At 47.4% G+C, this 27,458-nt stretch overlaps 1 protein-coding gene, 8 non-coding genes and 2 pseudogenes across 9 annotated transcripts in view; 7 read left to right on the top strand and 4 right to left on the bottom strand.

Moving 5' to 3' along the window:
- LOC144895270 (uncharacterized) overlaps positions 1–17,399 on the top strand; it is a 39,673-nt gene extending 22,274 nt beyond the window's left edge. Inside the window, 3 exon segments of the mRNA XM_078788857.1 lie at positions 231–458; positions 531–589; positions 14,960–17,399. Coding sequence (XP_078644983.1) covers positions 231–458; positions 531–589; positions 14,960–17,399 — 2,727 coding nt within the window.
- Positions 8,539–8,611, top strand: trnav-gac (transfer RNA valine (anticodon GAC)). The gene has a single exon. It is a non-coding gene; the product is annotated as a tRNA-Val (tRNA).
- trnas-gcu (transfer RNA serine (anticodon GCU)) lies at positions 9,493–9,574 on the top strand. The gene has a single exon. It is a non-coding gene; the product is annotated as a tRNA-Ser (tRNA).
- trnat-agu (transfer RNA threonine (anticodon AGU)) lies at positions 10,841–10,914 on the bottom strand. Its single transcript has one exon. It is a non-coding gene; the product is annotated as a tRNA-Thr (tRNA).
- Positions 11,218–11,288, bottom strand: trnag-gcc (transfer RNA glycine (anticodon GCC)). The gene has a single exon. It is a non-coding gene; the product is annotated as a tRNA-Gly (tRNA).
- On the bottom strand, positions 12,228–12,309 carry trnas-cga (transfer RNA serine (anticodon CGA)). The gene has a single exon. It is a non-coding gene; the product is annotated as a tRNA-Ser (tRNA).
- A 4,332-nt stretch (positions 17,400–21,731) lies between the features above and the next one.
- trnak-cuu (transfer RNA lysine (anticodon CUU)) lies at positions 21,732–21,805 on the bottom strand. The gene has a single exon. It is a non-coding gene; the product is annotated as a tRNA-Lys (tRNA).
- A 1,388-nt stretch (positions 21,806–23,193) lies between these two features.
- LOC144897275 (5S ribosomal RNA) lies at positions 23,194–23,312 on the top strand. Its single transcript, XR_013626845.1, has one exon. It is a non-coding gene; the product is annotated as a 5S ribosomal RNA (ribosomal RNA).
- A 112-nt stretch (positions 23,313–23,424) lies between these two features.
- LOC144896844 (5S ribosomal RNA) lies at positions 23,425–23,533 on the top strand (annotated as a pseudogene).
- Positions 23,534–23,645: 112 nt separating this feature from the next.
- Positions 23,646–23,754, top strand: LOC144896038 (5S ribosomal RNA; annotated as a pseudogene).
- Positions 23,755–26,778: 3,024 nt separating this feature from the next.
- On the top strand, positions 26,779–26,860 carry trnas-cga (transfer RNA serine (anticodon CGA)). Its single transcript has one exon. It is a non-coding gene; the product is annotated as a tRNA-Ser (tRNA).
- Positions 26,861–27,458: the final 598 nt, after the last annotated feature.

Here is a 27,458-nt window from a genome sequence, read left to right as displayed (position 1 = left end):
CCTAGCAAACAGTGCTGGCAGGTTGAATGACAGTTCCTTGAGAACCTTTCTTTATGAAGCCATGTCTGTTGTGAATAATCACCCTCTTACTGTGGACAATGTAAACAACCCATGTGTCTGGAACCACTGACACCTAACCACCTGATTACCATGTAGTCATCTATTCCCATGCCACCACGTGTTTCCAAAATGGCGCCGCAGACGGCTGCCTCGGTGTGTTTGTCCTCCAGCACCTGGACTCCGCAGGAACCTATGCTAGGATCTTGTTTGTGGACTTCAGCTCCGCCTTCAACACCATCCTCCCAACTCTGCTCCAGGAGAGGCTCTCCCAGCTGAGCATGCCTGACTCCACCTGCAGGTGGATTACAGACTTCCTGTCTGACAGCAAACAGTGCGTGAAGCTGGGCAAACACATCTCAGATACAAAAACCGTCAGCACCGGATCCCCCCAGGGCTGTGTTCTTTCTCCTCTGCTCTTCCTGTACACAAACAGTTGTACCTCCAGTCACCAGTCTGTCAAGCTCCTGAAGTTTGCGCACGACACCACCCTCATCGGACTCGTCTCTGACGGCGACAAGTTCACCTACAGGTGGGAGGTTGACCATCTGGCGACTTGGTGCAACCTGAACAACCTGAAGCTCAACACCCTAAAAACAGTGTAGATGGTTGTGGACAACAGGAAGAACTCAGCCTCTCCTGTCCCCATCACCCTCTGTGACTCTACGATTGACATTGTGGAGTCCTTCCGCTTCCTGGGTACCATCATCTCCCAGGACCTCCAGTGGGAGCCGAACATCAGCTCCCTCATCAAGAAGGCACAGCAGAGGATGTACTTCCTACGTTCCTATGGCAGCTGAAAAAAATAATCCTGCCAAAGACAATGATGGTGCACTTCTACACCCCCATCATTGAGTCCATCCTCACCTCCTGCAATCTTCCATCCCTCCAGGATCTGTACGCCTCCAGGACCCTGAGGCGTGCAGAAAGGATTGTGGCCGATCTCTCTCACCCCGGATACAGTCTCTTTGAGAGGAGGCTGCGGTCCATCAGGACCAAAACCTCATGCCACAAGAACAGTTTCTTCCCATCTGCTGTCAGCCTCATCAACAAGGCCCGGAACCCCCTGGCACTGTTCACACCCCACCTCTGCCTCATCCTGCCACTTTGACACTCTATATGTGTTAAATTAACGCTCAGTTTGGACTCTTAGGAAAAACAATCAGACTGCACTTCCGGAATAACAAACAAAAAACATACTGTGTACATATACTTTTACTGCATTCTGTATATTTTGTATTTTCATTTTTTAATAGATGTGTCTGCACCTACTTCACCAAAACAAATTCCGAGTATGCGTTTGATCATACCCGGCAATAAAACCATTTCTGATTCTGATTCTGACCACCTGGTAAATTTGTCAGGGAGGACTTGCTTCAGACTCTGCTTCCTCTATGGAAGGTATGTCAGTGGAATTGAGAAGGGCCTCAAAGTATTCCTTCCACCATCCGACTACATCCCCAGTCAAGGTCAGCAGGCCTCGTCTCCACTGTAAACAGTGTGGACTGAGCACTGCTTCCCTTTTCAGAGGCGCCGGATGGTTTGCCAGAACCGACCGAAAGTCGTGCTCCATGGCCTCACCGAATTCCTCCCACACCCGAGTTTTTGCCTCGACAACCGCCGGAGCCGCGAACCATTTGGCCTGACAGTACCTGTCAGCTGCTTCCGGAGTCCCACAAGCCATCAATGCTGGATAGGACTCCTTCTTCAGCTTGACGGCGGCCCTGACCTCTGGTATCCACCATCCGGTTCGGGGCCTGCCGCCACGACTGGCACCGACCGCCGGTGCTTCCCCCCGGGATGCAGGTGGAGCTCTGCCAGAGGTGAGAGTTGAAGACTCGACGAATGGGAGACTCTGCCAGACGTTCCCAGCACACCCTCACTACTCGTTTGGGTCTACCAGGTCTGTCCAGCATCCTCCCCCGCCATCTAATCCAACTCATCACCAGGTGGTTATCAGTTGACAGCTCAGCCCCTCTCTTCACCTGCCTGTCCAGAACATGCGGACGCAGGTCTGATGATACGACAACAAAGTCAATCATAGACCTGAGGCCCATGGTGCCCTGGTGCCAAGTGCACTTATGGACATCCCTATGTTTGAACATGGTGTTAGTTATGGACAAACTGTGGTTCGCACAGAAGTCCAATAACATCACACCGCATGGGTTCAGGTCAGGGAGGCCGTTCCTCCCAATCACGCCCGTTCAGGTCACACTGTCATTGCCCACATGGGCGTTGTAGTCTCCGATCTCCCGTTTGGCGCCTACGCACAAATGACAGTCAGGAGCTTTTCCCCAGCCCGAAGGCGTAGGGAAATTACCCTCTCGTTCACCGGGGCTGACTCCAACACAGAGGCACCAAGCCGGGGGTCTATTAATAAGCCCACACCAGCTCGCTGCCTCTCCCCTGCAGCAACTCCAGAGTAGAACAAGGTCCAGCCCCTCTCGAGGAGTTTGGTTCCGGAACCCAAACTGTGGGTCGAGGTGAGTCCAACTGTCTAGTCGGAATATCTCAACCTCTTGCACATGTTCAGGTTCCTTCCCCACCAGAGAAGTGACATTCCATGTCCCAAGAACCAGTTTTTTTTTCAATTTTCATGGACAGCCAAGGTGTTGAGGGAGTCTGTTTCAGGGGCCTTAGAATCTCATCTCTGCTATTTGCAGATGATGTGGTTCTTATGGCCTCTTCGGGCTGTGACCTTCAGCATTTACTGGGACGGTTTGCATCTGAGTGTGAAGCATCTGGGATGAGACTCCAAATTTGAGTATCTCCAAATCAGAGGCCACGGTTCTCAGTCGGAAAAGGGTGGAGTGCTCCCTCCGGGTTGGGAATGAGGTCCTACCCCAGGTGGAGGAGTTTAGGTATCTTGGGGTCTTGTTCACGCGTGAGGGAAAGTGGGAGCGTGAGGTCGACAGACGGATCGCACAGCCTTGGCAGTAATGCGGTCGCTGTACCGGACCGTCGTGGTTAAAAAGCTCTCAATTTACCGGTCGATCTATGTTCCCACCCTCACCTATGGTCATGAGCTTTGTGTCATGACCGAAAGAATGAGATCTCGGATACAGGCGGCTGAAATGAGTTTCCTCCATAGGGTAGCTGGACTCACCCTAAGAGATAGGGTGAGGAGCTCAGTCATCCGGGAGGGCTCAGAGTAGAGCCGCTTCTCCTTCACATCGAGAGGAGTCAGTAGAGGTGGCTCGGCATCTAGTCCGGAAGCCTCCCGGACGCCTCCCTGGTGAGGTGTTCCGGGAAAAGGCCCCGGGGCAGACCTAGGACACGCTGGAGGGATTATGTCTCACAGCTGGCCTGGGAACGCCTTGGTGTCCTCTCGGTGGCCGGGGACCGGGAAGTCTGGGCTTCCCCACTAAGACTGCTGCCCCCGCGACCCGGACCTGGAAAAGCGGAGGAAAATGGATAGATGGATGGACTTGTATACTACAATGAGATGGAGACAAGTGCAATATTTATCGGAACAGTTCTGGAAGGAGTATCTGACCAACATTGCTCTGAGACAAAGATGGCATACGCCAAGAAGAAACATGCAAGTTGGAGATGTGGTGATCGTCAAAGAGGAGGAGGTTCCCCGAAATGAACAGAAACTGGCCATAAGAGTGACGATGGACCAGTGAGGACAGTTAGGGTGTTTCACGATGCTTCAATGTCCCGCATTGGCATGTGAATGCACTCGAGAGCAATAAACTTTACATTATGTTGTTCATATTTGGTGTCTATTCTATCTATTTATTCTCCACATTATTATTATTATTATTATTATTTATTATTACTTATCTTTTGTGTCTGTTATTATATGGGAGCCAGGCAACGACATTTCGTTGGCAATTTCACAACTGTGTTTTTGTGCAATGACAATAAAGGGAGTCTATCTATCTATCTATCTATCTATCTATCTATCTATCTAAATGCATGGAGGACATCAGTAAAGGAAGCGTGAACTCTTTACTGGACCAGGTCAGCTAAGGAACAAACACAGTACATCTGCAAGCTCTTCAAAGGACACGTAAAGAGTACAGCCATAGCAGAGGATGGTTTCGATCCATCGACCTCTGGGTTATGGGCCCAGCACGCTACCGCTGCGCCACTCTGCTGCTGACATCTGTACAAGTACCCTGCTTTGTGCGGCTCCTTTTGAGTGTCCTCTGTTGTCAGCAAACCTCACAAGGTCACACTTTTTTCCTGATCAGGGCACCATTTTAGGTTGGGTGGATGAGGGTGGATCGAAAGCGCCAGATTAAGGTTCCTTACGCTCGGGAGGCACTGGCTGAAATCCCACAGCTGGCATTTTCCTGGTCAGCTCCATTATCCACTACTGGAATGATTTGGCAGCAAAAGGCTGTCAGATTGTACAAGACACCTGAACACCTTAAGAAGAAGATTAAGAGAGGTCTTGTTCGAGTGAGAAGGGTTTGTTTTACCCGACTGGTTGTTGCAAACGCAACCCTGCTCAAGGTTCAACGTGACATAAAAAGGAGAAACTCCCCGTCGGGGAATCAAACCCCGCCATGACAGGCGGAGATACTGTCCACTATACTAACGAGGACTGCTGCTGAGTTGACGTGGTGTCGATTGGCCAAAGGGGAATTCAGAACAGGCTCGTGGCCCATGACCGTTTTTATGGTAGCTGGAGACTTCAACCAGTGAACTCCATCAATTTTCTGTACCGCTTATCCTCATCAAACGGTTTGTATTCCCCACCCGTTACCAGCATGGGGACATTCCAACCCAAGATGAGAACACACTGGACCACGTACACAGCCACAGATGTGGCACAGACGCAGCTTCATCCTACCCCCACATTTCGCCCAGACAGAAAATGCAGAGGAACACCTTTGCAGCTGAAATTGCTTAGTTGGGAGAGCGTTCGACTGACTATCTGAAGGTCCCTGGTTCAATCCCAGGTTTCATCACAAAAACATGGTAAACTACAGTAAAAGTGAAACAGCACAAATGCTTCTAAATATTTTGTCTTTGAACTGCTCTGCTTTCATGTTTTTATGTGGGTGTTTGTGGTGTGGCGGTGCCACTTCCGCTATTGTTCGCTATTTACGACCACCTGTTAGTGTATATACAAGTATTATTTTGTTAGTTATCACCCTTATATCCATTTGCTTAGACAATAGAAAGTGTTTGAATGTGCTGAAGAAGGAATGTTCCTGTGACCCTGATTAGAGACCCCCAGCGACCCCCAGGTCCTGGAGGTGCCTGGATGCGCCAACAGCGACCCTGCGGATGCTCATGTTAATCCTGCAAGAATGTGTCAAGATAAGAACTCATAAATCATTAAAAGTAATTGCTCTCACATACATACACACTCACATAGACAAACAAATACAGCTCGTGCAACTGCCTTCTCCACCCCCCCTTAGAGTTGCACGACCATGTAGTAGGGACCCCCGAAAGAGAATAAAAGGAGAGTAGTGTGAACTGCATATTCAGAGTGCAGCGGCATGTCACTGGGTCTCCTCGCTGCGAGTAACTTTGAATATTGTTGTCTGTCTCTTCTGTATTTCTGTATTTAAGTGTTTTTACAAGTTGTCACAGGAGTTTGAACCTGACACCGCCGGAGTATACCTATTACACGTAGTATACCTATTAGCATTAGCAACAGTTATTTGTATGTTATAATTATTTGTGAAATTTCTCTAACTGAGCTTCAGCCAAAGCAAAGCCAGGTAAAAACTTAATCATGTGTCCCTTTGTTCTCATAGTTGCATCTTGTTTGAACCAAATTACAAATGTGTTTTTCATAGTTTTATTTGCTTAGAGCCCAAAAAAGATTGCCCATCCAAACTTCTCCAACTGCTGCCCCAACTGGACCAGTGAAGACTGGAGGGAGGGTATTTCTGTTGGACCACAAGCGCTGGCCGACTCCAATGAAGTCCACAATTGATGATCTCCTAGATAAACACTAGCAAAGACCCCAACAGCATGCTGCATCCAACAAAATTGCACATTTCTAAATACATAAAACACAACAGTAAATTTCTCAACACATCATCTTCGCTAAATACCAGCCCAGAGAAACTGCAACATACACAGCAGCTTTGGTAGTTGCTAAGCACTACCACTGCTGTGCCTGTCGTGACACTGCCTGCAGCGATGGTTATTTCACCACCTCAAAATATCAAGCGGATGGGACATCAACACATGACTTTTATCAACAAGGCCCAGTCAGATACTCTTATTGCTGCAGAAGGTCTGACAGACCCTAAGATGCCGTTTAAAGAGTTCAGTCAAACAGACTTCTTCCAGGAAGAGCTGGATGAGACAAGAAAGAGGGTGGAGGAAAAACAGCAGAAGAAGAGGAAGAGGGAGGAATCTCCTCCACCCCCTGTCCGAAAGTGCTTCTGCAGGATGCAGCTGAAGCTGGGCCCGAAAAGCCCCCACATCCATCTACTGCCCAGCCAAAGTGTTCTCCATCTATAGAGAGCACAGGATAAAAAGAAGAGATGAGCTGGAGGGATTTCCAAGCCTCTCCTTTCTATGAAAAGGAGAAACAAAGACGGCAAAATAAGTGAACAATATATGTATTATTCATAACTGCTTACATGTAGATTATTATTATTTTTTATTATTATTGAGAGTGTTCTTGAGTGTGGCAACCTGATAAATAAATATTCTTTGTTACATTGCATTGATTTTGTATTTTATTTCAAGCACTGGTATCAATATAAGCCTGATAGTGTCACGGTACGGCATGTCTTTGTTGAGGTGCGACCCCAGGATGCAGAGAGCAGGACCAAATGCAGGTAAATAATATTTATTTCATGCATTAATTGCAGCAGAAGGAAAAGGCAACTCAACTAGCTGACGGACAAACTATACAATGATCCCACACAGGGAGACGCACACACCTGAACTAAATAGATACACAAATTAGGGACAGGTGTGGGTAACTATGGCAACTAAGGCAGACAAGGCAAAAGAGGAAGTTGTTGTGGAAATTTTTTCTATCATCCTAAGTAGGATAGAGAATGCCTGAAATAAATACATAGCTCTGGCAGTTTTTATTACCTTTGCAAAACAAAGGGGTCAGACAACACACAGTATGCATGGCGGTCTGTAGGTGTCTGGCCAAGAGTGGCCTCTTGGTGGGAACTTTTATACTCCATAGCATGCAAATGAATTACATTACAATAGAAAAGAGACATTCATGTCACTCCCCCCATGCCGCCCTCATGTAGGGGGGTTAGCCTACACACCCATTCCTCTGGCACGGTTTGTCACACCCATGTGAGATAACCTCCTAGGGTCAAGTTAATTTCACAGCCAACCAAGTTAGGAATTGTGGTCATACAAGAAGGGGGTTTGTTTTTTTGTATTTCGAATAAAATGTTTTCTGCATTTTGAACAATTTTCCACAGGAAAGACATCTTTCAGATGTATCAACAAAAGAGTTGAACTGCCCAATGTGGGGCTCGAACCCAAGACCCTGAGAATAAGAGTCTCATGCACTACCAACTGAGCCAAACAGGCCTTTTTCAGCTGCAGATATAATTTTTTGTTTTTCTTTTTTATCGATGTGGCCACCTTGATGTTTGATCAATTCCACAGACAACCTTGTTTCTCAGGGAACAGAAGGAGCGAGACTTTCAGTCATCAGTAGTTCTACAAACTCCAACTCAGGCCACATCTTTGTACCCGACATTTCCAATTTATGATGATGAATTTAGGATTTATGATCACTCTGCAACTGCCTCTGAACAGACACCCATGTCCACCCTCTCTTAGGGAACATTTGACTCGACTCAATTAAATGACACACTCAAACCAAAAGACCATAGTTGGAATCCTCCCAACCCCGTTGGCACATCATGTCCCCACCCCGAGGTTATCAAACTCGCTCCCAAGGAAATGTTGGAACTTGGATTAAGAATCCTACTTCTTGCCAAAAGCCTACCCTATGGTAGAAGATAAGATATGCCTTTATTCGTCCCTCAGTGGGGAAATGCAAGGTCCCGCAAGTACCGCAACAGCAGGGGGAGTACTTCAGTATGTTTACAGACCATGGACTCCTCCTAAATTTAGATACATAGCCTTATCCATGCCAAAACCATACAACAACCTCGACCAAATCCTGACTGACATATGTAACTGACTTGGTACATAATCACCGTCTCAACGGAACTGAATTAGCCCAACTGTTGACATTGACCACAGGCTCCAAGTATGGTGCTTTTTGTACGGCCATTTAGCCAATTCTGCCAAAGGGGAATTCAGAACACCCTCGTGGCCCATTACCATTTTGATGGTACCTGGCGACTTCAACCAGTGAACTCCACTGTACCGCTTATCCTCATCAACGGACTGTAATCCCCACCCTTTACCAGCATGGGGACATTCCAACCCAAAATGAGAACACACTGGACCAGGTACACAGCAACATAGTGCATGGCACAGACACAGCTTCACCCTACCCCCACTTTTAAGCCCAGACTGAAAAAGCAGAGAAACCCCTTTGCAGCTGAAATTGCTCAGTTGGGAGAGCGTTGGACTGACTATCTAATGGTCCCTGGTTCAATCCCAGTTTTCAGCACAATTGCTGTTTACATTGTGAGTTGGCAAATAGTTTGTAAAGGGGTGACTTTGTTCTCTTGATTTCATCAACATCGATCACGACAACACAGCCAATTACATATTAAGACCAGACAAGTGCTGTTGGGAGGTGACATACAGAATCCTGATGCATATCATGTTACAATCAGACACAAACAGGATGTAGGACCAGACCTTGAGTTCGCGAAAATGTTCACAGCATTAGGTCTGCAAAGTGTTCAGCTGATGCACATTTACTGGAAAGGAAAATGGGCTTTTGTCACGGTAGCCGTGCCGACACAAGCTAAAATGTTTCTCCCGCCAGGACAACACCCACATGAAATTCAAGCTTTGCTCGCAGACAAAAAAGAACCAGCTGGAATGAGCAATCTGCACCTCCAAGTCTGAGTTTATGGTTCTTGCCCAGAAAAGCATAGCTCACAGCCGTAATCGTATAGTGGTTCCTACTCTTTGTTGTGGCCGCAGCAACCCCGGCCGATTCAGGGTCATGGCAGGTGTGTGTTGCTTTTGTAATTGTATTGTCTGAAAAGACAAGATTGTCTGTCCACTTGAAGTGTGGTGATGTAAAAATACACTAGTTTTGACCACACCTGTATTTTAGTAAACATTATTAGCATGCAATGAATCAAAGTATAAGGTACGATGTCGGAGATCAAGAACGCTTTTGTTGGGAAAAAAAGCCATAACATATCATTTCGACAATACGGGTATCAAACCCGCTATTTCTTGCATGTAGAGCAAGAACTCTAGCCTTTGAGTTAAATCCCCCCGCTGCACAAGAAGGCTGCCACAATTTCTGCAACACCAAAACACTAATTAAGATGTGTCATTTTGAGTCAACAAGACCATGTCCACAAAGGAGATGAGGTGACCGAGATGTTAAGGTGATGGACTGCTAATCCATTGTGTTCTGCACGCATGGGTTCGAATCCCATCCTCATCGGACTATACTAATGCACCAGTTTTGACACCACCTTTGTTTTTAGGAAACATCATTAGAATGCAATTAATCCAAGTATCCGGTACGATGTGGGAGATTGAGAATGCTTTTTTGGCAAGAAAAAGGCATAATATACCATTTGGAGAATGCAGGCATCGATTCCACTTCATCTCACATGCGAAGTGAGCGCTCTTGTATGAGCGCGTCATACAAGAATGGGATTTGTTTTTGTGTACTTCGAATGAAATGTTTTCCGCATGTTGCAGAATTTTCCACAGGAAAGAAATCTTTAAGATGTATCACCAAAAGAGCTGAACCACCCAAAGTGGGGCTCGAACCCACGACCCGGAGATTAAGAGTCTCATGCGCTCCCGACTGAGCTAACCGGGCCTTTTTCAGGCAAGATATCACTTTTTAGTTTTTTTTCAATTGATGTGGTCTTCTTGATGTTTGATCAGTTCCACAGCTAACCTAGTTCCTCAGGGAACAAAGGAGCGAGAGGTTCAGTCATAGCTGAGAACTTTGGAAGTGTAGTCATCTCAACCCTCCTGTTATGTTCATTTGTCAGGAACAGCCATGATGTTCCCGGGTCAGTTTGCATGTTTATTTATCTGAAAGAGGTCCAAAACCAAAAAAATCCCCACAAGCATTGTTAGTTATTCACTACTAACTCCATTACTAACTATTCTATCAATGTTTAGTGCAATGGTGTACCTTACCTCTCACAGGTAATGGTTTAATTCATTTTAATTAATTAATTAATTAAATTAATCAGAGGCATCATGACCAGTCTGCATCAAAACATTATCTGAAATCCTGTGGCAGGTTTCGGGTATTGATTCCTAATTCAGTTGCCATCCCTGATAGATGGTAATGGCAATGGTAATCATGCCCGCGTGGCAGGCGAGTCTCTTTGCTTGTCTGACGTCTGTGTCGCATCCTGATTGGCTGGCACCAAATGTCAATGACACGAGCGCGGCCCCCGCTTGGCAAGTGAGAATTCTACCACTGAACCACCAATGCCACGTGGGGACACACTGTAAGAGAAAAAAAATCAACTGTCAAGTGGATGAGCCTCTGCAAAGTGGCGCTGAATGACAACACATCACAATGTCATACTCTTTGGATTCAAGCACCTTCTGGCGTAATGGGATCCACAACAATCACGTCAGCTGTGGATGCAACGTCAATTCGTTCTTGAAGGGCAAGTGACAAAAAGACATACATGGTTCAGAAATCAGCTGCCAAAGTTTCACTGTCCAAGCATCCAGGCCCTGCTGGGATTTGAACCCAGGATCTCCTGTTTACTAGACAGGCACTTTGACCAGCTTAGCCACAGTGCCAGCAGTGCATCTGGCACCAACACAAAAACAGTTCGCCAATGGGGAAAAATGTTCATACAAGGGAGGGAGTCCAAAGTCCAACACATGTGTGAATTGAGAGTCCCTGGGTGGGCTCGAACAACCAACCTCTCAGTTCACAGCCAAACGTGCTGACCAATTGCGCGACAGAGACTACAACAGCATGACTGCTGTAAGGTTTCTGTTACGTTTCAGGTGTCATTCTGAATACTGCCCTTTCGCAGGAAAAGGGCCTTTGTACTTTTTCAACATGAGCTCTAAAGAAAGGTATAAGCTGCGATATACTGCTTTGGCCGGGAATCGGACCCGGGCCTCCCGCTTGGCAAGCGAGAATTCTACCACTGAACCACCAATGCCACATTGTGAAACACTGTCGGAGAACAAATTAAATTGTCGAGTGGATGTGCCTCTGCAAAGACATTCTTGTGGGGGACAAGCTCAACAGTAGGAATGTTAAGAGAACTTACCAGTCCGCTATCAATGAAGCTCTCGTCCGCCCCAGAGTCAATTAATGCTGTGGTAGGAGAAGCTTCCCCCGCCCAGGATATCGTACCTTCCACCTGAAGTCGGCCCACCAAAGCGGATGACGCAGCCGGTGTGGTTGGAGCGGGCAGTGCCAGCAGCTGGGAAATATCCCTGGTGGAGGAAGAGCGTTAGCGTGCTTGGCGAACTGGACAGCGGGAAATTGTGTGTAGAACTCCCACAGTACAGGCACAGGCGTAGACGGTGACTCTTCTGCGCTGACGAAAGGCGACTGGCTCCCAGTTGCATGGGGACGACACTCCCAATGTCGTCAGCCGGCGCTCCGCTGCTGGAGCAGGGAGAGAGGAGTGGTGCCGGAAGTGCCCCAGGAGGTGGGATTTGGAGCCGACGTGTGGGTCGGAGAGGCTCCGCTCGATACGCGTTTCGTAGCGCCTTGTCATTCCAGCAGCTCTCTGCAGCTATCCCGGTTAGCTCAGTTGGTCAGCGTGTGGTGCTAATAACGCCAAGGTCATGCCCCCATATCCAACATCACACCACCCACCCACCTGTGAAACACCCTCGACAAGGCCGCTGAAAGACCGGGGAGAGGTAAAGAAAACAGCATGTCAAAGCAGAGTGGCAACAAACCTCTCGGTCACCGAGACTGCAAGAAGCAGATCAATGGGGACAGTGGACCCCATTATCCTCTACCCAAAATGTAGACCACCATTGTAGAGAACGCGGGCCGCGAAAGGACAACACCCCAGCCCTCATAACCAACAGTACTCCACCACAAGGTAAACAGCATGGCGGCAACAAATGCCCAGCCAAAGCGTCACAGACAGGATTCCAACCTGTGCGGGGAAACCCCATTGGATTTCGAGTCCAACGCCTTAACCTCTCGGCCACCGTGACTGCTTGGAAAAGACCAATGGGGCCAGGTGACCCCATTGTCCTAGAACCAAAATTTTGCTGATGTCAAGGATCAGCTGGCAACATGTGCATGGGAGGAAGACACATGGTTTGTGTGAGGGGCTACACAAGTCTTTCCACTTCTCGTTAAAAGCCAGGCACCTCACATCGTTTCCATGAAGTACCAAGGGATTGTCCTGTTGCCCTTGTATTCCCTTGTATTGTCCTTGTATTCCATCCATGTACTAACCAGGCCCGCCCCTGCTTAGCTTCTGAGATCGGACGTTTTCAGGGTCAATCAAGGGGGGCGAAGCCCACATCAGGAGGTTTGCCACCTGTTAGCAGGGTGCCCCACCATCTGAACAGGTGCTCTTTAAATGAGTTTAACAACACCAAAACTGATTTTCTTCTAAACACCACTCTCGACATAACAAATTTTCTACGGACAAAGACAATGTTCCAATCCCCAAAAGGTGAAAAAATATCCTTTACAACTGTTCACCCAGCTCTCTCCATCGACTCTCCCATCATCTTTGTCCTCTCTTTGGAGGGAGAAGAGAGGAGGTCTGGATTGAATCGGAGAGGCATTTTACACAAATCAATCCATGAACCAGGAACTGCCACAGCAAAAGGCCTCAAAGCGGCCCACGCCTGTAAGGCTTCCCTTACAAAGTTCGGGAAGACCCCGAGCACTGGGCTGGGGGGCAACAGACAAAGATTAAATACACCAAAATTATTTAATACACCCAGATCCTTCAGGAAAAACTCCTTCCAGGGAGCCCGACAATCTGGATCCAGAAATTTTCTGAGCACGTTTAGTCTCAGTGCCTGTTTCTTCAAGACTAAATCAATTAAATTCAGACCTCCCTTATCAACATCGTGCGGCTCCTTTTGAGTGTCCTCTGTTGTCAGTGAACCTCACAAGGTCACAGTTTTTTTTTCCTGATCAGGGCACCGTTTTAGGTTGGGTGGATGAGTGATCGAAGGCGCCAGATTAAGGTTCCTTACGCTCAGGAGGCTCTGGTTGAAATCCCACAGCTGGCATTTTCCTGGTCAGCTCCGTTATCCACGACTGGAATGATTTGGCAGCAAAAGACCGTCAGATTGTACAAGACACCTGAACACCTTGAGAAGAAGATTAAGAAAGGTTTTGTTCTAATGAGAAGGGTTTGTTTAACCGGACTGGTTGTTGCAACCGCAACCCGACTCGAGGTTCAACGTGACATTGTGACATACAAAAGAGGAACTCCCCGTCGGAGAATTGAACCCCGGTCTTCCACGTGACAGGCGGAGATACTGTCCACTATACTAACGAGGAATGCTGCTGAGCTGATGTGGTGTTGATTGGCCAAAGGGGAATTCAGAACAGGCTCGTGGCCCATGACCGTTTTCATGGTAGCTGGAGACTTTAACCACTGAAATCCATCCTGCTTATCCTCATCAACGGACTGTATTCCCCACCCGTTACCAGCATGGGGACATTCCAACCCAAGATGGGAACACACTGGACCAGGGACACAGCAACATAGTAGGTGGCACAGACACAGCTTCACATTGCCCCCACTTTTAGACCCGACTGAAAAAGGACTCTCTTGCTTGGTGCTAACATGATGACCATTAGCATGTTAGCATTTAAGCTAATTTACGCATGTCTTAAGGCAAATAGACACATGGCATGATGTGGGGACACTATGGGTGTCAAGTCAAACTTGAGATTTAGACACATCAACAAAATGGGAGGAGGAACCTTCGTGACATCAATCGCGGCCGGACCGGAATAAGTGGCGCACACCAGCGCAGGTGAAGCAATCAAGCAAACAGCGGCACCAGGCAGAGACTGTTTCACTATCGTTTGTAAGTCGCCATAAAAATCAGAGCATCTACAAACACCAGAGAGGCAGCCGGTAAGACGCCAAACTGTTTCAGTGTGAAGAATCGGTGCTAACGATAGCTTAGCCACGGCGTCTAGTGTGTGGCTTGTTTAATGCTCACGTGCACTGATGTGTGCAACGCTTGTTGGTATAGTGGTTAACTTGATTTAATGTGGTTGAAATTGTGACGGGTGTAAATAGTTAGCTTATATTGTTGCGTATGTATTAAGTACGTTTATTTCACTTTGGTTTGGAAATGTGATTTGAAAGCTAACTGAATTTTATTTAATTTTATTTAATGCTAAGGGCAATTAAGAGAAAGCATGGCTGAGTTATATTGTGCAAATTTTTCTTGTGTACAATCGCAGTTAAAATTAAGAATTAATTCATGTGTATTAATAATTTAAGAACACATTAAAATATAATATATAAATAAAAACAGCAATAAATATATGGGAAGTGGTGGAATTCATACCTGATTCATGCTTACCTGGTATTATAGTAAAGCCTAATTTGCTTATTCTCTTTTGCAGTAATTTGTGAGGCATGGATTTGTGACTTTGCGCAGAATTTAAATGTGTTTCTTTCTTTATTTTTTTATTGAAAGGTTTTTCACCTAATTTCAAGTGGCAAATTGCAAGTGAAAATGAAAGATGCAAAACAGGACAAGCCGCTTATTTATTGAGTGAATACACTTCCTACACCTCTGGGTAGATGGCTCATCCCCTTCAAGTGGGGATTGTATGAAACCCAAAGGGAACTTGACAGTGAAAAACCGGGAGATCGGGAAACGGGACAGCCAGGAGAGTGGAAATCCGGGAGCTCCAGCTGGATCAGCTAGAGGAAAAACCTGGAGTCCTGGCGGGAAACAAGCAAACAGTCAGCTTGGGAAAAGGCATCACCAAGAAAGACGTTAAGGCATCAAAAGAGTTGGACTTCTGTGAACGACCAGCAGGTGGAGACATGGACCAAGCGAGTGGAAAAGCTGTGGAGCAACTTAAAGTGGAGAGGACAACAGCCAAGAGAATGTTTTCTCGCCTGGTTAACAGTATAACAAGAACATATGCTGATATGTCTGAAGAGGAGCTCAGGGACAGCTACAGTAAACTCACAATTGAGGCTGGAACGGTCATGCAGGCAAATGATGATGTGGAGGCTGGACTTATTGCAGAGCTGGAGGCGGAGTTGGACGCAGGTGAAGAAGCTGTGTTAACCAATCAGCAAAAAGCCGATCTGGAAAAAACTGCAAAAGAGTGTGAGCTGAAGCTAAAAGAGACAAAAAGCATAGTCCAGGAAGTTCTGTGGGCCAACTTTGGAAGGATTGAGATGTCAATCGCAGTCCAGGCAGCAGAAGAGGAGTGTGAGCGTGTTGCTGCTGTTCGGCTAGACATCAGCCAGGAGGCGTATGATTTCATGCTCAACCACCTGAAGGGGCTGGCAAAAACTGCAAAGGAAGCGTACAGGCAGTGGCAGCAATGGGTCCCTCCAGATGCACAGCATGAATTTCAATGTCGTCTAAAAGAGCTTGATCTCCACATCCCCATGTTGGTGTCTAGAAAGGCTGATGTCATACAGGCAAGGATAAAGGATGATGCTGAAAGACAAATGCAGTCATCGATTAACTTGAGTAATTCCACCCCATCCATAAAGTTAAAACCAACAGCCCTCCCCAAGTTTACTGGCAACAAACGTGACTTTTACAGATGGAGGAAAGACTGGGAAGCACTTCAAAAGCAGGGGGAGCCAACCGGCTCAAAAGAGGTGAAGAAGATTCAGCTGCTGGACAGTATTGATGATAAAATCACAAGAGATCTGCAGCTCACCACTTACAACACTGCTGATGACATCTTCCGTGTCCTGGGTAATCGCTATGGCAACCAAACCTCCATCGCCATTGAAATTGTGGAAGAGTTACAAAAAATGCCAGCTGTCAGGAGTACTCAGCCACGGAAGATAGTGGAGCTGATTCAAACTGTGGAGAAGGCACTTCAGGACCTGAGTGACCTTGGAAGCACGGATGCTATCAAAAATCCTCTTGTCACAAAATCCATTGAAAGCAAACTTCCAGAAACTCTCAAAAAGGAATGGCTTGTCTATGTGGCTGATAGAAGGAATGCTGTGGCCCCAGAGAACCGATTCGACAGCCTCTTGGCATTCCTCAAAGAGCAAGAAAGCATATATGAGCAGCTCGAGCAGCTAATAGAGGAGGAGCCAAGCAGGAGAGAGGCCAGGGTGGAGCCAAGACATGCCAGAACCAGGTCAGCCATGGCAGGCAGCAGCTCTGTAGGGTGTGTGGTTTGTGGGTACCCCAAGCACAGAAAGAAACTTTACTTTTGTAAGCAGTTCCGGGGCCTAAAGCTGGCAGAGAGGAAAGCTGCTGTTAGAAAGTTGGGGGCGTGCAGAGAGTGTCTCGAGGTCCATGATGACAGCTCATCCTGCAAACCTGGCTTTCTGTGCAGAAACCAAGACTGCAAAGATGGAAGCACTCCTGCGCACCATTATTACCTGTGCCCCAACGCTGAGACAAGGGGAAATAACGCAGGTCAGAAGAGGAGCAGATTTGGTCCAGAGGAGGATAAAGGCAGGAGGAGATACACAGAGGAGCAAGAGGAGTTCTTCAGTAAACTCTCACCTGAGCTGGCAAAACAATGTAGAGACGTGTTTTCCAATGTTGCTTCCAGAGTCTTCAACACTGTAAAAGACCAGCCGGGCCTCTTAATGGAAAGTGGGCTACAAGAGCTGCCGGTGGTAATGATGCTTCTAGAGGTAACAGCAAATGCTGGCCAGAAGATTGGAACATTAATTGATTTGGCGTCAGATACCAATTACATAACCCACAAGGCTGCAAGTAGGCTGAACCTCAGAAGTGAAGTGATCACACTAGTTGTCCACGGAGTGGGAGGAATGAAGGCTTGTGTTGAAACAAAGCGATACCTCCTGAAGATTCGAGTAAAGACCCCCAGAGGCACTCTCAAACTGCACCAGTTAGTTTGTTATGGACTTGACAGCATTGCAGACGTCCACAGGCATGTGACACCAAGTCAGCTCCAGAAGTTCTTCCCAGAAGTGTCACTGGATGAGCTGGTGAGACCAAGAGAAATAAACCTGCTCATCAGCCACAGGGAAGGTCGACTAGCACCTCAGAGAGTCAAAGCCGTCGGGGCTGCTGTGGGAATGACCCCTGGGAAAGACTGTTGGAGGATCACATCCCGAACTCTTTGAGAAACTCACAGTGTCAGCCCACATGTCCAAGACACACTTTGCCAGATCAATGAGAGCAGCAGCTGTTAAGTATGAGGAACTCACCAACAGGGACCCAGAGAAACCTCCACCAAACAGCCAAATCACCATGCAGATCCAGGAGTCAAAGACTTCAGCCACCCATCGGGACTTCCTAGAGTGGTGGAGGTGGGATAGCATCGGAGCGGCATGTGAACCTAAGTGCGGAGGTTGCCGCTGTGGAAACTGCCAGCCAGGAGGTAAAGAAATGACTCTTGCTGAGGAGAGGGAGCTTGAGGTAGTCAGAGAAGGCCTCACTTATGTCATGGAGGACAGCCATAGCAGGGAGCCACACTGGCATGCCAGGTACCCATGGCTAGAAGATCCCGCCTCTTTACCAAACAATAAGAGGACAGTTGAGGCCACATTTCTCAGAACTGAAAAACAACTCGCCAAAGGACCCGAGTGGAAGGTTGCTTACGCTGCACAAGTGCATGACATGGTCGATCGGAGGGCTGCAGTCAAGTTGTCAAACAGCATGATCATCAACTGGGATGGGCCAGTATGGTACGTAAGCCATCTCATTGCTCCTAACCCGCACTCTGTCACAACCCCTGTAAGGGTCGTCTGGAACAGCAGTCAAAAATTCAGAGGTGTGAGCCTGAATGACCTGCTAATGAAAGGCCCAGACGTTCTCAACCAGATTCGTGCTGTTCTTCTCAGGTTCAGGGGTGGAAAGTATGCTGCTCTGGGGGACATCAGGGAAATGTATAATTCAGTCTGGTTGGAAGACAGAGAGGTGCACCTGCACAGATTCTTGTGGCGTGACTCAGAAGAGGAGGAACTGGGAGAGTACGCCATCACAAGAGTAAACATTGGTGACAAGCCAGCAGGGTGCATTGCACAATTAGCAATGCGTGAAACTGCTAACCTCCCTCCTTTCACCCACCTTCAAGAGGAACGGCAAAACCATAACCGCACAAGAGGGTGCAACGATCCCAAGAGCAACTTCAGACAGACTGGTAGTTTATAAAGACCAAGATTCTGGGCTGTTGGTTTGCGGGGGCAGAGTGCAAATCTTCAAAGAAGATCAAATTGTTGTCCCCATCCTTCCCTATGATGCCTGGGTGTCCACTCTTCTGGCGCGGGCGGCCCACAATGAGTCTTATGGCGGAGTTGCTGAAACCCTTCTCAAAATGAGGAAGAAGGCATGGGTCATAAAGGGGAGGAGAATCGCTCAGAAGGTTGTTGATGGCTGCTTAGTCTGCAGAAAGGCAAAAGCAAAGAAATGTCAGCAAGTAATGAGTGACTTACCGCCAGAGAGGACTGAGCCTGCTGCACCATTTGAATTCACATCCGTTGACCTCTTTGGACCCTATCAAGTAAAGGATGATGTCAAGAAGAGAGTGACACTCAAGGTCTGGGGAGTTGTCTTTTGCTGCATGGCCAGTAGAGCTATCCACACCGAGCTAGTTAACACCCTGTCAACCGAGGGCTTCCTCATGGCCTATCAAAGGTTCACAGCTTTCAGAGGGCATCCAAGGAAAATCTGGTCAGATCCGGGCACCAATTTCATGGGATCAAAGCCAGTCTTGGAGGAAATGTACAGATTCCTGGACGACCTAAACAGAGCAGGCTTGGAGGAGACCGCAGCCAAAAACAGGACAGAGTGGATGTGGAAAATTCATCCGGCCGACTCTCCACACAGAAATGGTGCTGCAGAAGCCGCTGTTCACATTGTAAAGAGGGCGCTGCACAGTCTTGGGAAGGAGCTTTCACTCAGCTACAGTGAGTTCCTGACAACTCTTCATATTGCAGCCAACCTTGCAAACGAGCGGCCAATCGATGCCAAGGTGCAGAGTCGAGAGGACTGCATTCATTGTCACTCCCAACAGTCTTCTTCTTGGGCGAGCATCTCAGAGTGGGGACATCAAAACCTTCGACTTTTTCAGCTACCCCTACAAGAGACTCAGAGCAATGCAGTCCGAGGTGACTAAGTTCTGGAGGAGCTGGAGCCAACTCGCAGGTCCCAACTTATTCATTAGGAGCAAGTGGCACACAGCGCAGAGGAACGTCACCGTTGGGGATATTGTCTGGGTAAGCGACCAAAATGCGCTCAGAGGACAGTTCTAGCTTGGTAGAGTCGTCAGCACAAATCCAGACAAAGAAGGCATTGTGAGGGACGTCAACGTCAGAGTCTTCCCAAGCTACTGCGTTCCCTTGACAAGAGCTCTGAAAAAGAAAACCACTCATCCAAAGGAAAGGGAAAAAATCCAAGCCATCATCCTTCACAGGGACGTCAGGCGACTCGTCGTCTTACTACCTGCAGAGGACCAGTTCTAAATCAGCAATCAATCCTGTCGACCACCAAGTTTGCCTCTAAAGCCGGCGATCTCCCCAGTGTTTCCATAGGAAGATCGAGTGGGAGGTGTCAAGACAAACTTGAGATTTAGACACATCAACAAAATGGGAGGAGGAACCTTCGTGACATCAATCGCGGCCGGACCGGAATAAGTGGCGCACACCAGCGCAGGTGAAGCAATCAAGCAAACAGCGGCACCAGGCAGAGACTGTTTCACTATTGTTTGTAAGTCGCCATAAAAATCAGAGCATCTACAAACACCAGAGAGGCAGCCGGTAAGACGCCAAACTGTTTCAGTGTGAAGAATCGGTGCTAACGATAGCTTAGCCACGGCGTCTAGTGCGTGGCTTGTTTAATGCTCACGTGCACTGATGTGTTAAACGCTTGTTGGTATAGTGGTTAACTTGATTTAATGTGGTTGAAATTGTGACGGGTGTAAATAGTTAGCTTATATTGTTGCGTATGTATTAAGTACGTTTATTTCACTTTGGTTTGGAAATGTGATTTGAAAGCTAACTGAATTTTATTTAATTTTATTTAATGCTAAGGGCAATTAAGAGAAAGCATGGCTGAGTTATATTATATTATATATATTATATTTTTCTTGTGTACAATCGCAGTTAAAATTAAGAATTAATTCATGTGTATTAATAATTTAAGAACACATTAAAATATAATATATAAATAAAAACAGCAATAAATATATGGGAAGTGGTGGAATTCATACCTGATTCATGCTTACCTGGTATTATAGTAAAGCCTAATTTGCTTATTCTCTTTTGCAGTAATTTGTGAGGCATGGATTTGTGACTTTGCACAGAATTTAAATGTGTTTCTTTCTTTTTTTTATTGAAAGGTTTTTCACCTAATTTCAAGTGGCAAACTGCACTCTAAATTGCAAGTGAAAATGAAAGATGCAAAACAGGACAAGCCGCTTATTTATTGAGTGAATACGCTTCCTACACCTCTGGGTAGATGGCTCATCCCCTTCAAGTGGGGATTGTATGAAACCCAAAGGGAACTTGACAATGGGACTGCCTTAACACTTTTGGACCTTGAGGCTGTTTTGCTAGTTGTTTTTTTTTTTTTTTTACCCCGGACACAGTCTCTTTGAGAGGAGGCTGCGGTCCATCAGGACCAAAACCTCACGCCACAAGAACAGTTTCTTCCCGTCTGCTGTCAGCCTCATCAACAAGGCCCAGAACCCCCCCCTGACACTGTTCACACCCCACCTCTGCCTCACCCTGCCACTTTGACACTCTATATGCGTTAAATTAACGCTCAGTTTGGACTCTTGGGAAAAACAATCAGACTGCACTTCTGGAATAACAAACAAAAAACATATATTTATACTGCATTCTGTATATTTTGTATTTTCATTTTTTAATCGATGTGTCTGCACCTACTTCACCAAAACAAATCCCCAGTCGAGGTCAGCAGGCCCCGTCTCCACTGTAAACAGTGTGGACTGGGCACTGCTTCCCTTTTCAGAGGCGCCGGACGGTTTGCCAGAACCCCTTCGAGGCCGACCGAAAGTTGTGCTCCATGGCCTCACCGAATTCCTCCCACACCCGAGTTTTTGCCTGGACAAGCGCCGAAGCCGCAAACCGTTTGGCCTGACAGTACCTGTCAGCTGCTTTCGGAGTCCCACAAGCCATCAATGCTTGATAGGACTCCTTCTTCAGCTTGACGGCGGCCCTGACCTCTGGTGTCCACCATCGGGTTCGCGGCCTGCCACCACGACTGGCACCGACCGCCTTGCGGCCGCAGCTCCGGTCAGCCGCCTCAGCAATGGAGGCACGGAATATGGCCCATTCGGACTCCATATCCCGGTCCTCCCCCGGGATGCAGGTGAAGCTCTGCCAGAGGTGAGAGTTGAAGACTCGACGAACGGGAGACTCTGCCAGATGTTCCCAGCACACCCTCACTACTCATTTGGGTCTACCAGGTCTGTATCACCAAAAGACCTGAACCGCCCAATGTGGGGCTCGAACCCACGACCCTGAGATTAAGAGTCTCATGCTCTCCCGACTGAAGCTAACCGGGCCTTTTTTGGCCAAGATATCACTTTTTAATTTTTTTTAATTGATGTGGTCTTCTTGATGTTTGATCAATTCCACAGCCAACCTAGTTTCTCAGGGAACAAAGGAGCGAGAGGTTCAGTCATAGCTGAGAACTTTGGAAGTGTAGTCATCTTAACCCTCCCGTTATGTTCATTTGTCAGGAACAGCCATGATGTTCCCGGGTCAGTTTGCATGCTTATTTATCTGAAAGATGTCCAAAACCAAAACAAAACCCCACAAGCATTGTTAGTTATTCACTACTAACTCCATTACTAACTATTCTATCAATGTTTAGTGCAATGGTGTACCTTACCTCTCACAGATAATGGTTTAATTAATTTTAATTGATTAATTAATGGCACAGCGGTCTAGTGGTTAGTGCGCAGACCTCACAGCAAGGAGACCAGGGTTCAATTCCACCCTCGGCCATCTCTGTGTGGAGTTTGCATGTTCTCCCTGTGCATGCGTGGGTTTTCTCCGGGTACTCCCGTTTCCTCCCACATTCCAAAAACATGCTAGGTTAATTGGTGACTCCAAATTGTCCATAGGTATGAATGTGAGTGTGAATGGTTGTTGGTCTATATGTGCCCTGTGATTGGCTGGCGACCAGCGACCGGAAGACAGCTGGGATAGGCTCCAGCATCCCCCACGACCCTCGTGAGGAAAAAGCGGTAGAAAATGAATGAATGAATGAATGATTAATTAATTTAATTAATCAGAGGCATCATGGCCAGTCTGCATCAAAACATTATCTGAAATCCTGTGGCAGGTTTCTGGCATTGATTCCTAATTCAGTTGCCATCCCTGATAGATGGGAATGGTAATGATAATCATGTCCGCGTGGCAGGCGAGTCTCTTTGCTTGTCTGACGTCTGTGTTGCATCCTGATTGGCTGGCAGCAAATGTCAACAACATGCGCGTGGCCCCCGCTTGGCAAGTGAGAATTCTACCACTGAACAACCAATGCCACATGGGGACACACTGTAAGAGAAAAAAAAATCAACTGTCACGTGGATGAGCCTCTGCAAAGTGGCGCTGAATGACAACACATCACAATGTCATACTCTTTGGATTCAAGCACCTTCTGGCGTAATGGGATCCACAACAATCATGTCAGCTGTGGATGCAACGTCAATTCGTTCTTGAAGGGCAAGTGACAAAAAGAAGATCGGACGAGATCTGATCTCGGAAGCTAAGCAGGGGCGGGCCTGGTTAGTACTTGGATGGGAGACTGCCTAGGAATACCAGGTGCTGAAAGCTTTTTATGGTTTCTGCTCTTGCCTGACAGTAGAGGGCGCTGTTTGACACTTTTTGCTGGAGTCTAGTTTGGCCTGCGTCGCCTTCAAATAGGATCTTTTCAGTTGACCTGGCAGATTACGGCCATACTACCCTGAAAACGCCCGATCTCGTCCGATCTCGGAAGTAAAGCAGGGGCGGGCTTGGTTAGTACTTGGATGGGAGACCGCCTGGGAATACCAGGTGCTGTAAGCTTTTAATGGTTTCTGCTCTTGCCTGACAGCAGAGGGCGCTGTTTGACACCTTTTGCTGGAGTCTAGTTTGGCCTGCGTCGCCTTCAAATAGGATCTTTTCACTTGACCTGGCAGATTACGGCCATGCTACCCTGGAAACGCCCGATCTCGGAAGCTAAGCAGGGGCCGGCCTGTTTAGTACTTGAATGGGAGACCGCCTGGGAATACCAGCTGCTGTAAGCTTTTCATGGTTTCTGCTCTTGCCTGACAGCAGAGGGCACTGTTTGACACTTTTTGCTGGAGTCTAGTTTGGCCCGCGTCGCCTTCAAATAGGATCTTTTCAGTTGACATGGCAGCTTACGGCCATACTACCCTGAAAACGCCCGATCTCGGAAGTTAAGAAGGGGTGGGCCTGGTTAGTACTTGGATGGGAGACCGCCTGGGAATATCGGGTGCTGTAAGCTTTTTATGGTTTCTGCTCTTGGCTGACAGCAGAGGGCGCTGTTTGACACTTTTTGCTGGAGTCGAGTTTGGCCTGCGTCGCCTTCAAATAGGATCTTTTCAGTTGACCTGGTAGCTTACGGCCATACTACCCTGAAAACGCCCAGTAGGTGTGTCCTAACGAGGAAGCATTTTGGAGGGAAAGTGGAGAGGAGCTGTTTGTTTCTGTGGCATGTACTTCTTTTTGTCACTTGCCCTTCAAGAACGAATTGACGTTGCATCCACAGCTGACATGATTGTTGTGGATCCCATTACGCCAGAAGGTGCTTGAATCCAAAGAGTATGACATTGTGATGGGTTGTCATTCAGCGCCACTTTGCAGAGGCTCATCCCCGTGACAGCTGATTTTTTTTTCTCTTACAGTGTGTCCCCACGTGGCATTGGTGGTTCAGTGGTAGAATTCTCACTTGCCAAGCGGGGGCCGCGCTCGTGTCGTTGACATTTGCTGCCAGCCAATCAGGATGCGACACAGACGTCAGACAAGCAAAGAGACTCGCCTGCCACACGGCCATGATTACCATTACCATCTACCAGGGATGGCAACTGAAGAATCAATGCCAGAAACCTGCCACAGGATTTCAGATAATGTTTTGATGCAGACTGGTCATGATGCCTCTGAAGTTCACCAAAGCACACCTGACTTAAGGTGACTACACTTCCAAAGTTCCCAGTGATGACTGAACCTCTCGCTCCTTGTGTTCCCCGAGAAACTCGGTCAGCTGCGGAATTGACGTACTCCAGCAAAGGAATCAAAATAGTTATGAGACTGAACCTTCTCTGTCAACGCTGTGATGGCAGGGGAATTAGCTCAAATGGTAGAGCGCTCGCTTTGCATGCGAGAGGGAGCGGGATCGATGCCCACATTCTCCAAGAAGTCAAGTGCTTTTTTTGTAGAAGAGATGTTGGGATCGGAAATGAGTCCAGGATCTGTCCCTCAGCATCAGACAAATACCTCAAACCTAATCCTTGCTACGTTCTCTCGACGAGTCTCTTGTCATGTAATAGTGAAGAAACCCAGTCCTTGATTTATTGTTCCCAAGTACCAAACACTAATCTGAGCCCCAATTTCTATGCCAAATACAGTATTGGTCTAACCCTAAACCCAGTCCACACTCCCTTCTCCAGTTGAGCACCTTATCTTCTTGTGTAGTACTTACCAGAAACTCAAGTCTATCATTTATTGACGGGTTTTATTCGTATTTATGTCGTCAGTCGCTTCAGAATGACAGCAGTTGGCAGATAGCGCTTATGAATGACCCTAACCGTTCGACCGAGGACCAAGACAAATCCCATCTCCCCTCAAAACCTGTCCAAATGTCAGTTACCTGACTGGGAGCACCAAAATCTTTTTATTAATAAAATAAATTTGATTAGAGATCAGATGATAGATGTTGATGGTAGACTGTCAGATAAAGAACAATATTGTGTAGGATAAACTGTGTAGTTTTCAATCTAAGAGGATAAGTGTAGATGAGGGAAAACTGTTGCATTCCATTAAAAGCGATAAGCCAGGTGGTATTGATAATTTGGATGGTAGGTTACTGAGGGCGGCAGCAAAGTTGATTCAGGAGCCCATATGCCATATCTTCAATTTAATTATTGACAATGGCGTTTATCCACAGTCCTGGAAGATCGCAAAGGTGCTAGGTCGAAAAGGTTTACTTAAACAAGTTATTCCTTGTGTGCACGGCCATCTCCTTGGCCTTCTCGGTGTTGAGGATGAAGGAGCAGAAATCTTCTGGCGTACTGTACTTGACCACAGAAGGAGGATAAAGGAAGTAGGTTTAACATTTCAGGGAAGGGGCCTCCTTTCACATGAACAGGGACTTGAACCCTGGACCCTCAGATTAAAAGGCTGATGATCTACCAACTGAGCTATCCAGGCCTTTGTCGAATGAGGACAACTCACAAGGTCAAATCTTCTGGCATACTGTACTTGACCTTGCAGAGAGGAGAGCTTCTTCTCTGGCTCTCAACAAAGGCGGTCGCATCTTTCCCCTCTCCTCCCTATCCCTTATCTTCCCTGCTTTGTTGTCCCCTGTCCATCCTGTCGATGGAGTTTGACTTGATTCTTTGTCATGCAGTCTGAAATTGGCAAACTGAGAAATTCTGATTGAGTGACCAATGCAGTCTGTCCATTTTAATACATTTGGTCTCAATTCATGTTGAAAAAGGACAGAGCCATTTCCGTGAAAGCACAAGACCCCTGGATTGTACCCAAAAATACTTTGCGTTCATCAAAGAGTAAAGCTGGTGTCCTGGTTTGCAATGTTGTTTGATTGTTACACCAGAAGGTGCGAGTCACATCCAAAACAAAGGGCAAGCTGGAAGCATAGCATGCGTTAGTATGGCTTCAACTGAACAGAAGTTGGCAGGGTGTGAGTCTCTGTGACGCAATCGGTCAGCACGCTCGGCTGTTAACCGGGAGGCTGGTGGTTCGAGCCCACCCAGGGATGTTCTCTGGGTGCATCCGTGTCAGTGTTCATTCATGTTTGCGCTCCACTCCTGCACAGCACTTGTGTGGTTCCCAATTGGCAAACTGTGTGTCAATGCGCCCTACAAATGCGCCTTGTGTGTTTGGACATTTGCAGGTTTAAGAAATCAGACCACGTTAGCCAAATATCTTCTGGACAAAAGAGTGGTCAGACAAGACAAAGTTTGAGCCAGTCACCTGAACATTAGACTTTTTATCTGAGTGTCCGGGATTCAAGTCCCTGTTCAGGTGACCAGTGATAGGGTCTGAGGTCCACTTGCAAACACCTCCTTTTTACCCACAAAATACAAGGGCAACAGGACAATCCCTTGGTACTTTATGGAAACGATGTGAGGTGCCTGGCTTTTAATTAGAAGTGGAAAGACTTGTGTAGCCCCTCACACAAACCATGTGTCTTCCTCCCATGCACATGTTGCAAGCTGATCCTTGACATCAGCAAAATTTTGGTTCTAGGACAATGGGGTCACCTGCCCCCATTGGTCTTTTACAAGCAGTCACGGTGGCCGAGAGGTTAAGGCGTTGGACTCGAAATCCAATGAGGTTTCCCAGCACAGGTTCGAATCCTGTCTGTGATGCTTTGGTTGGGCATTTGTTGCCGCCATGCTGTTTACCTTGTGGTGGAGTACTGTTGGTTATGAGGGCCGGGGTGTTGTCCTTTCATGGTCCGCATTCTCTCCACTGGTGGTCTAAATTTTGGGTAGAGGATAATGGGGTCCACTGTCCCCATTGATCTGCTTGCAGTCTCGGTGGCCGAGAGGTTTGTGGCCACTCTGCTTTTGACATGCTGTTTTCAGCGGCCTTGTCGAGGGTGTTTCACAGGTGGGTGGTGTGATGTTGGATATGGGGGCAAGTGGGTTGTCGCCGTTTTGTTGTTCCTGGAGCACATAAAGAAGAGTGGCCAGTACGGGGGGTTGAACCCATGACCTTGGCGTTATTAGTACCACACACTGACCAACTGAGCTAACCGGGATAGCAGCAGAGAGCGACTGGAATGACGAGGCGTTACGAAACGCGTATCGGGCGGAGCCGCTCCGACCCACACGTCGGCTCCAAATCCCACCTCCCGGGGCTCTTCCGGCACCACTCCTCCCTCCCTGCTCCAGCAGTGGAGCGCCATCTGACGACATCGGGAGTGTCGTCCCCATGCAACTGGGAGCCAGTCGCCTTTCGTCA

The sequence above is a fragment of the Doryrhamphus excisus genome, unplaced genomic scaffold (genome assembly GCF_037039965.1).
Source record: "Doryrhamphus excisus strain RoL-2023G ecotype Guam unplaced genomic scaffold, RoL_Dexc_Guam_v1.1 HiC_scaffold_24, whole genome shotgun sequence".
Taxonomy (NCBI): domain Eukaryota; kingdom Metazoa; phylum Chordata; class Actinopteri; order Syngnathiformes; family Syngnathidae; genus Doryrhamphus; species Doryrhamphus excisus.
The sequence above is the reverse complement of the archived record's forward strand: the minus strand, read 5'-3'. Positions and strand labels throughout refer to the sequence as shown.